Raw genomic sequence first — 14,563 nt, forward strand, 5'->3', positions numbered from 1 at the left:
GATGACTGCCTGAAGAGAACATGTAAATTCCCACAGTCATTGATGATATGGGGCTGCATGTCAGGTAAAGGCACTGGGGAGATGGCTGTCATTACATCATCAATAAATGCACAAGTTTACGTTGATATTTTGGACACTTTTCTTATCCCATCAATTGAAAGGATGTTTGGGGATGATGAAATCATTTTTCAAGATGATAATGCATCTTGCCATAGAGCAAAAACTGTGAAAACATTCCTTGCAAAAAGACACATAGGGTCAATCCAGATCTTAATCCAATTGAAAATCTTTGGTGGAAGTTGAAGAAAATGGTCCATGACAAGGCTCCAACCTGCAAAGCTGATCTGGCAACAGCAATCAGAGAAAGTTGGAGCCAGATTGATGAAGAGTACTGTTTGTCACTCATTAAGTCCATGCCTCAGAGACTGCAAGCTGTTATAAAAGCCAGAGGCGGTGCAACAAAATACTAGTGATGTGTTGGAGCATTCTTTTGTTTTTCATGATTCCATAATTTTTTCCTCAGAATTGAGTGAGTCCATATTTTTTCCCTCTGCTTGGTCTAAAAAAGTAACCGTTACTGACTGCCACAATTTTTTTTTCTGATTTCTTATAGTGTTTCTTAAAGCCAGAAAGGTGCCATTTGAAATGACTTTAGTTTTGTGTCATGTCTGTGATCTGCTTTTTTCTACAAAATTAAACAACTGAATGGACATCCTCCGAGGCCAGTGATTCCATAATTTTTGCCAGGGGTTGTATTTAAACAGTTCAGTCTAAAGTAAATCAGTAAGAGAAAACGTTCCCTATGTAAATTTTACGTAGGTGTTGTATTGCCAGGCTTGACTGTGTGTGGTTGCAGTGGGGGATCCTGTTATCTGTGTAAACTGATCTTACTGAGTTTATGCAAGTCTATGTGCACCCGTGTGCTTTTCGCCCTCCAGGTAAGATCATCTCCATAGAAACTAGTGCTTTGCGAGCAACTGGCCGGCCTGGCTGGGAGGACCTGGTCAGGAAGTGCATCTACGCTTTCTTTCAGCCACAGGGTAAAGAGCCTTCCCATGCTAAGAAGCTGCTGAACGAGGGTAAGCAACAACAGTACGTTTTGTTGTTTTTTGTTTTTTTTGTTTTTTGTTTTTTTTTGCATTAAAATAAGGTATTCCTTTATTAGTCCTGCATGCAATCAAATTGCAGTTTGTTTTCATTTCAGTGATTAATTCATGTTTAAATAACATGTCCAGTGTAGTAGTTGCACAGTGACGGAACTGATCACAACCACAAATTGTAATATGTATACCAGACGACCGCTGCTTCATGACACCCATTTTGGAAGAGTCGTTCTCAAGTCCATAAATTGCTGCTCTGGGTGTCATCATGTTGGCAGTGCGAGCACATAAATTGATAAAAACACAAAAGGTTCACCTTCATGGAGAGAGAAATGTTGCTCAATATGACTGAGCCTGAAAATGTTCTTTTTCAGAAAGATGAAGGATTTTAAACTTAAAGTGCTCAGAGTTGCTGTACAGAAAAGCAGGGCACTTTGGAAAAAGTCGCCGGATGTGGCGTTTTATCTAGAGGCAGTTACATACTCTGTGTTCTCATTTAGAGTACCAAAAAAAAAAAACAGTCGTGCAGGAAAAAGCACTGTGTTTAAACAGGATAAACATTTGAAATGAAAAGGCAAAAACCAAACAAACGAAGAGACCAAAGTCTAAACCCTGTGTTTTTCACTTCTGTTTGTGTGTGGGTTTTGCCCTGTAGTGATGACTCATGGCACCGCAATCAGTCCACTGTACCATTTCACATTAAGTGATGGCACCCTGCTCAGTGCTCAGACCCGCTGCAAGTTTTGCTGCCCCCCCAACCCTGATGTACAGCCCTTCATTGTGGGCATTCACACTATTGACAGGTACTGTGATCCACGTGCACATACACTAATCACACTTCTTTTTCAGGGCATTTATTTAATATCTTTGTCATTTCCTCTGAAAAATTCAGGACTCTGTTATTCCAGTTCATGACCCAGTAGTGCTGGCAGCCGTGACATCTGTGTTATTCAGTCAACTCTTCTTGCTGCACCCCGGGGCACTAGCTTAAATCACCATACTAGCTATTTTTAACTTTAAATCTAGTCTGTACTGTCTTAATAGTATACTTGTCAGTGATAACCACCTTATCAATTTCAATTTATTTTCATTTATATAACACCAAATCACAACAGAGTTGCCTCAAGGCGCTTCACACAAGTAAGGTCTAACCTTACTAACCCCCAGAGCAACAGTGGTAAGGAAAAACTCCCTCTGACGAAGAAACCTCAAGTATAAGAAGGTATAGGAAGAAACCTTCTAAAGTATATATTGTAAAAGAAATAGAAACATTAGGATCATGTTGTTGCCTTACCTCACTGCATTCAGGTTTTGTTCCGTTATGTAATTGAACTTGGTAATGCTTGGAACTATTTGTGAGAGAAAGTAATTGTCATGGTACTTTCAATGAAATCTTCCCTGAATCATCTCCCAACAGGCAACCTGACTTAGGACTTGCCATGGAATTTGCAATGCAAGGCGTGTCCAAGTTTTGGGAATACAACTCCTAAATGAGGTTGACTGTTGGAAGATGATGGGATTTACATGATCTAGATGGAGAATTTGAGTGACTTGAGTAAGCTGAAGGAAATTTTATTCCAGCTGTCCTTCAAACATTCTTGAGATACTCCATCCATCCTAGTTAGGTTCAGGTTCTCTCTCTCTCTCTCTCTCTCTCTCTCTCTCTCTCTCTCTCTCTCTCTCTCTCCCTATATATATATATATATATATATATATGTATATATATATATATATATATATATATATATATATATATATATATATATATATATATATATATATAAATTTTGTATCATATTTTGTCTCCTACAATTGCTGAATGGAGAAGTCTAAGACTGCACCTATGTTTTATTACTTTTTTCTTGTTAAATAATGTTCATATTTAAACGGTAAAACATCAAGTCTCAATTCTATTTCTTTGTCATAAAGGTTTGATAAGGAATGTTAGAAGTCACAGCATTCTTTATGTACATATGTATTGGTATCAGAAGTGTTTTACTCTCTAATATCTGTATCATGTTGCCCCCCTCAAAAAAATTCCCTATTGTCCAGCTCTAGTGAGGATGGATCGGTTGTCTGCCTGATTGCCATCTATGCCCCAAGGCGGTTTCGGAGTGAGGTGGATGTGGGAAGTGTGGCACCAGCACAAGCTCCCAAACTGGCCTGACAACCTAATGATTGAATGAAGCTATGAGCTCTGATTAAATTTGTTTTACAACAGTGTTTTCCTTCCCCCATGATTCCACAGTGCAGTGCTTCACTTATCTGCTGACTAAGTGCAGGGATGTGAATTGTGAGACCTGGCTGGACACTTCCAGTAATGAGTTAAATGTTGCATTGTGCAGTATTTAAGTTCCCTATAGCATACATCACAGCAGGTGTGCCTCTTCTTTGAGACTGTTTGAGACTTGGGTCATTGAGTTCCTCGTCATACTGAAAAGGGAAGGCACTTTTTGTTTTCAAGTATAAAAATCTCATAGTACAGCACAACTTGTATTCAAGACATGTTTTTGCTATATTTTGAAGGGATAGTTAAAGATGCTCTGCAGCTGCTAACAGTCTTCATCATATTTGGATACTTCTTTCATTCCTTAGAAATCATGTGCCGGTGAGAATGGGTAAAGTGCTCACATTGGTTTATGGGAACTTTGTGGGAATGGCATTTTGTAGTTGTTGTTTTTGAAGAACACATTGGCATGAAAACTGAGCATGTGCATGAAAGGATACAATACAATATAATACATATTGCTGCCAATGAGAATTTGGTGGTGTATTCCTTCAGTAGAAATGGAAACTTGGACCAGTTGTGTTGAAACAAACCCTATAAAAGATTATTACAATCTCAGTTCTTTGAGTAAAATAATGAGTTTACCAGACTGCCCGTGTTGTTGGAGTGATACAAGAAGAGATGTGCTTACTTTGAATACCTACTGGCACTGTATTAGTCATACACTATTGTATGCATAAGTGGAAGCTATTGACATAGATTCCTTGGCTTCCAGTCACTTAGGAATTGCGTAATTGGAGTAAGTGCAGTGGTGAATACACCAGAGGGGTCACGTATTCAACTCAGAATTTGAGAAAGGCAAGTAAACAGACCTTTAGCGTTATGTTTCCGTGTTTGTGTTGTTGTCTAAGCTTCATGATGCTGCTCATTGTCCAAATGAAACACTATTTTTGACATTTTATTTAAGGTGTAAAGTCATTTTTTCTGCTAATATGTAGATTCTTGGTGCAAAGATGGTGTACCTTTATCCAGATGATATTGTCATGCGTTGTTGCATCATTGGCCTTTAATAATGTGCTTTTCTTTTGAGCCACGTGGTTTTCTTGGGTTACGTTTTATTAACTTCTTTTTTAATGTTTTTCTGCCTTTCTTCCAGGGAACACAACACTGCTAGCTCTCAGGAAAACACTAACCCTAGCCTTCCGCCGACCCTAGGAAGCCATGCCCAGTTTTCAACCCACTCCCCAGCCATCCCCCGTGGCAGCAACTCAACCCAATGCTCAGGCTTCACCCCAACAAATCCTAGCAACAGCAATGTAACCCTTCAAGGACATGGCTCAAACACACCCACTGGCTACGCAACACCTAATAGGTCATGTCCCCAGCAAGTCAACAGCCCCTCTCCTTTAAGCAGCCCACTTACAACCACCCCTACCTCATTTGTGTCACCCAGGATGTCACGGACCAGTCCTGGGTTAGGGGGAAGTCCACGATTACCAGGGAACCCCTTTTCTCCCTGCACACCAGGCCTCCATTCTCCACCTGGAGCACTTAACAGTGGAGGCAGTTTCATCAGGCAGCAGTCTGTTGTAGAAATCAGCGGTGGGTCAATGGCTTCCTTGTCACTATCTTCTCCTGGCCCTCAGCGACGAGCCAGTACGCCTACCAACTCCCTTGCTCGACCTCCTTCAGCTAAGCCCACAGACGTTAGAGTAGGTGGTGGAGAAGTTGGGGCAAAAGACCCTGTTAAAACCTTGGTTCCATCTGCCCAGCAGCTGGGGAACCCCAGACTCAGCCAACTTTTGGATACCAATGGGACAGCAGTTGAAGCTAACAGCAGTATCGGTTGCACCCAATCACCTCTCCCTCACCCTTCTCCTGCCCCTCATTGTCCTGCCTCCCATAGCACTCTGACAGAAAGACATAAGATTTTGCACCGGCTGCTCCAGGACAATGATTCCTCCAGCACCATTGAGGACGAAATAAATACTAAAGACATTGATATCAAGAAGGAAATGCCTGCTAGTCCTAACTTCGCCATGGCACTTCCTAAGTGCAGCGGCAGAGAACCACAGGACCATCAATTATTGCGTTTCCTGCTGGATACAGATGAGAAGGTAACTGTGAATGTCTTAATCTCCATATTTCTCTAGTTGGAGTGAGATTGTAGTAATTATAGACCATTTTAGCCTTTTTGCTGTGAGGTAACTGTTTAGCCACTGACAATTGATATTCTAAATTATTTTTTGTTTGATGAATGATTTATTTTGAAGGAGATTGAGGACCTGCCTCCATCTGCTCTGAACTTGGAAATTATTAAAGTAAAAACGGTGAAAGGAGTCAGCAGGGAAAGCTCTGTTTGTACTGGATCTACGATCACAGCAGGAGGTCCAAACAAAACTACGGAAGTTTCCAGTAGCTCAACAAGCATGAGTCCCAAGACGAGCCCTATCAGACAGACCCGCAGAGACAGCCTCAAAGAGGGCAGAGACGCCACGGTAAAGTTACTGTCAGTGTCACTGTGATTTGCAGCATTTCAAAATTAGCTATTCTTTGTTGTCTTAGTGAGTTCCTGCACTGGGTGCATCCACAGATCTTCTGTCAGCAACCTCTGTTCTCACATCATAAGTAATGAGCAGTGCTGAGTTAGGACCCTATATCTTTATTGTTTTACTTGTTTTACAATAGTAGCCAAGTCCTTTTTAATTCAGTCGACAAGTATTTGTTAAATGTAATCTGAACCAATTGTTGGCACCTCAAACTTGAATCAGGGCACTCGCTGTTCCATTAAGAAGGAATAGTCCAGTAAATATATTGCAAAATGGGGGTCAACCTGTGCACAATTTCTCCAATCACAGCCACATAAGCCCATAACTTCTTCTGGGTTGTCTGGGTGTCTTGGTGGCTTTCCTCACTCTTCTCCTTCTTGCACAGTCACTCAGTTTTTGAGAACTGTCTACTCTATGCAGATTTATCATAAAGTGCCATACTGTTTGTCTTTCTTTGTAATTAATATAAATAAAGTCCAAGACATATTCAGTGGCAGCTTTACCATCAAAGAGCCTCGTCCAAAACTTACCACAAAAGACTCCAAGCTGTCATTGATGTTAAAGGGGCAATACACAGTATTAAGAGCAGGGGTATGTAAACTTTGGATCAGGGTCATTTGGGTAGTTATCTTGTCATTTTGATTTAAAAAGAGGAAACACAGTTGTTTAACAATAAATGGCTTCACCCAACCACTAACCATGAGTGAAAAAAGTTTTTGTGTTGTCATTCATATTCTCTTAAAAATGGCCAAAAAAGCAAAAATTCTGCCAGGGTATGTAAATGTTTGAGCACTACTGTATGTTCTAAAGTAATGTGCAAATTCTGAAGGTTTGAGCATTAACAGAAACGTGCACCAAAAGGCATTATGGGAAATGGGTCTCCTCTCAATCACTGGTTGGTTGCTTTATTTATTTGTAAAAACCAACATACAAATTACTGTAACGTGTGTGGTGTTTTTTACAAATACATGTGTATTTGTAAATATTTCATGTTTTGTATTTGTAAGAAAAAAAAAGGCTTTTGCAAAACTGAAAGTTCTGTTTGTGACATGTAATTCAGCACAGCGAATAGTGACCAATGATCACATGTTGGTCGCTATTCACACTCCCATCCAGTAGATGGCAGTTTCTATGCGTTTTGACTGGGGGAGTGATTGAGAGAAAACTCACTTTCCATATTGCCTTTTGGTGTGTGTGTCTGTTAATGCTCAGACCGTCAGAATTAGTGCATTACTTTAAAAGATATGTGCAATATTTTCACTTTGTAAAAATGACAGTTGACATTGCCGTCCCAAAGTGCCTTGCTTTTCATGTCTCCTGCCACACATCTGTGTCGTTGCATGTGGAAAGTAAATGACACTTTTTGCAGCAGTCGGCAGCCGGTCCACCCTCTTCTGCTGGGGGAAGGCTGAGCTCACTGCGGTCTGACGGTTGCAAAACACGCAACAGAGAGGAACTAACGTATGATTTTAGGGTTTACAAATGTTTTTGACTGTTAAGTTTCACTCACTGTGCCACCAAAAAAAAAAAAAAAAATTTAGTGGACTGAAAGTTAGCGGAACTAAATTTAGTGGACGCTAATTGGTCTGCGGATGGCTTTCAGAGTTACCTGAAAAGCCAATCCGCTAACAAAGTTAGCTTCACTGATTAGTGGTTAGCGGATTAGTGGAACTGTTCCCACCACTGCGTATGGAGCATCCAGAAAGTATTCACAGCACCTCACTTTTCTGCATTTTTTTACAGCCTTATTCCTAAATGAAGTAAATTCATTTTTGTCCCTCAAAATCTACTCACAACACCCCATAATAATAACATGAAAAAATTTTTTTTTTTTTTTTTTTTTTTTTTTTTTGCAAATTTATTAAACAAAAAAACAAAAAAAACACCTAAGAAATCACATGTACATAAATATTCACACCTTTGATCAATATTTTATTGATGCACCTTTGGCAGCAAATACAGCCTCAAGTCTTCTTGAATATGATGCCACAAGCTTGGTGCACCTATCTTTGGGCAGTTTGGTCCATTCCTCTTTGCAGCACCTCTCAAGCTCCATCAGTTTGGATGGGGAGTGTCGGTGCACAGCCATTTTCAGATCTCTCCAGAGATGTGCTTGGTTTGTGCTCTGAATGTCAACTGTGGGACCTTATATGTAGACAGGTGTGTGTCTTTCCAAATAATGTCCAGTGAACTGAATTTTACCCAAGTGGACTCCAGTTAAGCTGTATGAACATCTCAAAGATGATCAATGGAAACAGGAGGCACCTGAGCTCAATAAGTGTGAATACTTATGTTCACGTGATTTATTTTTTCTTTCTTTTTTCTTTCTTTTTTGAATAAATTTATAAAAAAAAAAAAAAAAAATCAGTTTGTCATTATAGGGTATTGTGTGTAGGATTTTAAGGAAAAAAAAAAGAATTTCATCCATTTTAGAATATGGTTCCATTAAAATGTGGAAAAAGGAAGCACTGTGAATACTTTCTGGATGCGGTGCAAGTGTTTGAGCAACAGCACAGTTATAATTTTGCCTCTGTACACCACCTCATTGGGGCTAAAATGAGACATTCAAGATTTGCTTGTCATCTTGACTTTCAGCTTTAATTCAAACTGCAGCTGAAATGTGACATTTTGTAGTGCCAGTAGGTATTCAAGGCAGATGCATAGGTTGCGTAGCCAGTAATCAAACCCAAGTCACCTCCTTGTCCCACCGAGCGACCTGCTCTCCAAACAATATTCAAAGTTCATTTAAACAAACAGTAACATTTGTGAAGAATTGCAGCAACAATAACAAGTGCTACAATAGTAAACCTTTTTAATGGCTGGTCAGCGGTGCAGTGACCGTGCTCCCTGCCTCCTGATTGTACATGTATGTTTGTCCACAACATTACAACTAATACTACATTTTCTTGCTGTGGGCCCACACTGCTGATCTGTTTTGTGACCTTCCTCATTTGTCCATTTTCATTTCGTTTTGCTTCTTTCTCTCTTTCCCAGCCTCAGCGATCCAGTGTTGACATGGATCCTCCGACCCAGCTCTTACCTGGCCTGAGAGGTCCAAGTGGGCCAAAATCAGGCAATGAAGATACAACAGCCCTTGTTGGAGTCCCCCAACTCCACTCTCCAGCCCCCCAGAGCCAGACCCCATCTCAGATCCAGTCCCCTCTGTCTCACCCACAGTTGCAGTCCCCATCACCACAACTTTCCTCCCCTTCCCCTCAGCTCAAACTGCAGTCGCCCACTCAGCTCCAGCCCGGCGAGGCCAGCACGCCACGCAATGTGAAAAGAGCGCCTCCCAGCACTCCAAACAGAGGTACAGCCTTGTTTTGCTTTTTAAATGTAGTCAATTATATGAATGTCACAGTCAAGTTAAACACAAAATGTTTCTTTACGCTCTCCATCCTTCACAATAAAAAACACCCAAAAATATTCAGATACCACAAAATAATCTTGAAATTAAAAATATGGAAGATCAGTGTGCAGCCTGCTTGATCTCAGTACATTTATAATAACAACATATCTGGACCATTTGCAAGTAATTTTCTGTGTCATTGCATATGTATACATACACATTTTGCCAAAAGCTTGATGATACCCAAACGGAAACCATTCACACGATTTAGCAGCTTTTGGTGATGATGCCATGAGCATAACACAAATGGTATAACTGCTTCAGAAATGTGCAAACATCAGTGAAGAGCAGCACACATTTCAGTAGGCCATCCACAAGCCGAAATGACCAAGTTATTGACAGAATACAGACTTCTGTCATGGATAACTGTCTTGTCACTATTCAAGAATTTGCGGATGAGGTGCGGATAAGCACAGGTTCACCACACTCCGTTTTGATAAAGAATTTGGTCATGCGGCGCGTGTCAGTGAAGCTACTGATGGTGGAACAGAAAAAAATTTTGTCTAGAAGTCTCGCAGGACATGCTGGAATGCACAAAAAGCAACCCTGAGTTCCTAAACACGGCTATTGTGGGTGATTATGAGACATGGGTTTACAAGTACGACCCAAAAATCGAATTTCAGTCATTGCAATGGAAACATCCAACATCGAGTCAAAAGAAAGCGTGGCAGGTGCACAGCAATGTCAAACTCATGTTGACTGTTTTCTTTGACTCGCTTGAGGTGATGCATCATGAGTTGTCAGCAGAAGGCCAAAACATTAATAAAACGTATTATCGGGAGGTTCTATGTCGCCTTCTTGATGTTGTGTGATGCGAAATGTTCACGACAGCATTGCACAAAAATCCCAACTCCATGTTCATTTGCATCAAACAATAACTAATATGTTGTTCGTCACACATTTATTTGTCCATCTTTCTTATTTTCAGAATATATGAGTAAATTCTTATTGTACACAACACAAGTGAGGGACTCCCACAATAAAGTGTTAATGTTAAGTAACAGCACATGGTGTAGTGTGCACGTTACACTCAGTTCTTGTCTGTTGTGAAACCTACCTCCAGGGAAAGGCTGTGTTTAAAAAGTGAGTTCCACATACAGAAACAATATGTGACTTGTACCCCCCCCCCCCCCCACACACACACACACAAAAAGGCGTTTTTCAACTGGTGGACTTACACTTCAGAAAATACGGGACATGTAATTAGTTTGTTCAGTGAAGGGGAGCAATGAAAAAACAGATATGAATATTCTTGAGTTTTGAAATGCAATGGAAATTGAAATCTGTGACACATCTACATTATGTAAGTTTTTTTTTTTTTTTTTTTTTTTTTTTTTCGGCTTCTTTTTTTGTTTGGGATTTTCACAGTAGATCCAAGGTGGATTTGCATGTTGATTTGGCACAATTTTTTACACTGGATGCCCCTTGATCACACAACATGGAGAATAGGCAAGGGTTTCCTTGAGATAGGAACCTTCTGCTTTGGAAGCAAAGCGTACTAACTACTTGGCCACCACACTGACCCTCTGTGTTATATGAGAATTATAATAAATGTTAAAATATATATTGATTTATGATTATGTCTCATGTTTGAATTTGTAGCCATTTTCATGCAAAAAAGCTTGAGAAATGCTTTTCCGTTATTGTTTGTATTTATTGTGATCCATAGTAAATGCACTTTTGAGCAAGGAGCCTTCTGTGTATATGAGTCAGTATGCCCTCTACTGGCCCTAAGATTGTATTACAGTGTCTGTGCATCTTGCACTGAACCAGAACCTTATTCAAGTCTGATGTCTGTAACAATCTGAATATTAAGGCCTGTGTGACATCTGTCACACTCCGAAAATGTGATATGTGAGCCAGTGTTTTGTACACTGCAGGTCTTATTCATCATTTGTCTTTTTATATATATTTTTGTCTCAGGGCTTAATGATGGTGGCCCCCCCTCCGGTTGCAATCTCCAGAGTCAGTCGCCTTTTGAGTTTTGCAGCCCCCCTACACCAAGTCAAACGCCGGCCCAGGGACCAGGAGACCTCTTCCAAAACATGAAAGACACCAGCCCCTTTCAAGAGGCAGATGTTATCAATCCATTCAGTTCCAGCACTGGTACGGGCCGTAACACTACTGACAAATGTTCACACACACACACACGGCTAGGAGGTACACGTGGAGCAGGTTTGTCTGGCCGATGCATACACTGCTGTGTTGGTGCATCACTGCTGTTTCCATGAATTTGTTGACAAAATGTTTGTTTTAGTTTAACCTGTCTTCATAGAGCGTACAACCCCAATTCCAATGAAGTTGGAATGTTGTGTGAAATGTAAATAAAAACAGAATACAATGATTTGCAAATCCTCTTCAACCTATATTCAGTTGAATACACCACATAGACAAGATATTTAATTTTCAAAGTGATAAACTTTATTGTTTTTGTGCAAATATTTACTCATTTTGAAATGGATGCCTGCAGCAAGTTTAAAAAAAAAAGCTGGGGCAGAGCAACAAACGACTGGGAAAGTTGATGAATGCTCAAAGAACACCTAATTGGAAACAGGTGAGTGTCATGATTGGGTATAAAAGGAGCATCCACAAAAGGCTCAGCCGTTCACAAGCAAAGATGGGGTGAGGATCATCACTTTGTGAACAACTGCATGAAAAAATAGTCCAACAGCTTAAGAACGTTTATCAACGTACAATTGCAATGAATTTAGGGATTCCATCATCTACAGTCCATCATATAATCAGAACATTCAGAGATTCTGGAGAACTTTCTACATGTAAGCAGCAAGGCCAAAAACCAACATTGAATGTCCGTGACCTTTGATCCCTCAGGCGGCACTGCATTAAAAACCAACATCATTGTGTAATGCTGCGTTTACACATAACGACGACAAGTCACGAATGCCACGAAGTATACATTCTTGGCCACTGATCACGAATGTGATGATTTAGGGCAGAGGTGTCAGGTGTCCTCAGGAACAGCTGCAACCTGTTACCACACGTTACGATTAATGGCGTGTGTTGCTGGAGAATTATCAGGAACCATTACACACGGTCAAGAATAATGTTCCATGTTGTTGCATGCTATTGTGCATAACAGCGCATCGTTAAGTTCTGTCACGTTGTGAACGAGATGAATTGTCTCCACACACACACACACACACACCCATATTCATCCAGATTGATCCAGTTTTTCAGAAGAACTTTGTGACTGCATGCGTCGTTGGGCTCTGTGCCATGGAGTGGGGCAGAGAGGAGGAGACGGACCGTGCCAGATGTGTGGCTTCATGCGGTTCTCGTCTCGCGCATTTTCCCAAACATCAGGCACATGCAGCAGGTGGAACACCTGCAGGAGCATCTTGAAGAGCTTCAGCAGGAACTGTGGAACTGTGGCTGACTTCGCGTCACCGTTCCTCTTCGGCATACTGCATCAAACTGAACGCTGTGGAACCGCGTTTTAATTGTGCGCACGTGACATAAAACTGATTCGTCGTGGTGTGCAGTGAAATGTGACACTACGTTACAAGTCATGTCAAAACTTGACAGTTTCCGTGTCACTGCGTAATAACGCGTGACAGTCTGGGCTGCAAGAACCATCACAGGAACCACTACGAATGTTGTCAGGTTTTATTAAGGATCACTACTCATCAAGACGGATCAACACACTCAGCTGCGACCTCCACGACATGAGACGAAATGAGGGTGGTGTGTGACATTTGTGGAAGATTTTTTGACAGTCAAAAACATGCTCCATGAATATCAAGAATATCACGCACCAACACGCACTATTAAGAAACCTATTCAGATGCATTAAGTCACATTAAGAATGTCAGGAATGTGTCATGAATGACAGAAAAAAGACATTTGTAACGCGTCTTGCTTATGTGTAAACGCACCATAAAGGATCTTACCGTGTGGGCTCAGGAACACTTCAGAAGACCATTTTCAGTTAACACAGTTCGTCGCTACATCTACAAGTGCAAGTTAAAACTCTACCATGCAAAGTGCAAGCCAAACATAAACAACATCCAGAAACGCTGCCGCCTTCTCTGCGCCCGAGCTCATTTGAAATGGACAGACACAAAGTGGAAAATGTGCTGTGCTCTGAGTCCACATTTCAAATTGTTTTTGGAAATCATGGACGTCGTGTCCTCTGGACAAAAGAGGAAAAAGACCATCCAGATTGTTACCAGTGCAAAGTTCAAAAGCCAGCATCTGTGATGGTATGTAGGTGTGTTAGAGCCCATGGCATGGACAGCTTACACATCTGTGATGGCGCCATCAGTGCTGAAAGGTACATCTAGGTTTTGGAGCAACACATGCTGCCATCCAAGCAACGTCTTTTTCAGGGACATCACTGCTTATTTCAGCAAGACATTCAGCCACATTCTGCACGTGTTACAACAGCGTAGCTTCGTAGTAAAAGAGTGCGGGTACCAGACTGGCCTGCCTGCAATCCAGACCTGTCGCCCATTGAAAATGTGTGGTGCATTATGAAGCGCAAAATACGACAACGGAGACCCCAGACTGTTGAACAACTGAAGTCGTACATCAGGCAAGAATGGGAAAGAATTCCACTACAAAGCTTCAACAATTAATCTCCTCAGTTCCTAAACGCTTATTGAGTGTTGTTAGAAGGAAAGGTGATGTAACACAGTGGTAAACATACCACTGTCCCAGCTTTTTAGAAACGTGTTGCAGGCATCATTTCAAAATGAGCAAATATTGGCACAAAAATAATAAAGTTTATCAGTTTGAACATTAAATATCTTGTCTTTGTGGTATATTCAATTGAATATAGGTTGAAGAGGATTTGCATATCATTGTATTCTGTTTTTATTCACATTTTACACAACGTCCCAACTTCATTGCAATTGGGGTTGTAAATGAGTACTAACTGCTTTTTGCCGAGGTTGAGAATAGCTCAGTCTCTTGTTAAAATCTGTTTCAGGCCTAGCCAAAATGGATGAGACGGATTCGCCGTTCCAACCTCAGGCTTTGTCAGACACCTTGCCCTTTGATGGAGGCCTGGGAACCCCGATACAAGCACCTTTGGCTTCACCACAAGAGTAACTATTGCTGCTCGACACATATTTAACTATTATTGCCGTTGTCCACCAGACTACACTTTTGCCAGGATGCATATATTGTTTTTCAGTTTACAGAATTACTCACAAAAATCACTTTACTGATTGTGACAGAGCTTGGAAAAATGGTTGGACATGGCCTGGAGTTGATGCCATTAATGTTTGGGTAGTATTCAGAGAACAGGGCTGTG

The 14,563-nt window shown here is 40.9% G+C and overlaps 1 protein-coding gene across 1 annotated transcript in view; it reads left to right on the forward strand.

Annotated features, from left to right (window-relative positions):
- Positions 1-14,563, forward strand: part of ncoa1 (nuclear receptor coactivator 1) — a 99,895-nt gene that overhangs the window by 70,056 nt on the left and 15,276 nt on the right. The window contains exons 9-15 of the mRNA XM_034162564.1: positions 939-1,079; positions 1,756-1,903; positions 4,484-5,444; positions 5,601-5,825; positions 8,871-9,186; positions 11,209-11,391; positions 14,237-14,354. Of these exons, the coding sequence (XP_034018455.1) occupies positions 939-1,079; positions 1,756-1,903; positions 4,484-5,444; positions 5,601-5,825; positions 8,871-9,186; positions 11,209-11,391; positions 14,237-14,354 (2,092 nt within the window). The remainder of the gene's footprint in view (positions 1-938; positions 1,080-1,755; positions 1,904-4,483; positions 5,445-5,600; positions 5,826-8,870; positions 9,187-11,208; positions 11,392-14,236; positions 14,355-14,563) is intronic.

Source organism: Thalassophryne amazonica, chromosome 21 (assembly GCF_902500255.1).
Source record: "Thalassophryne amazonica chromosome 21, fThaAma1.1, whole genome shotgun sequence".
Classification (NCBI taxonomy): domain Eukaryota; kingdom Metazoa; phylum Chordata; class Actinopteri; order Batrachoidiformes; family Batrachoididae; genus Thalassophryne; species Thalassophryne amazonica.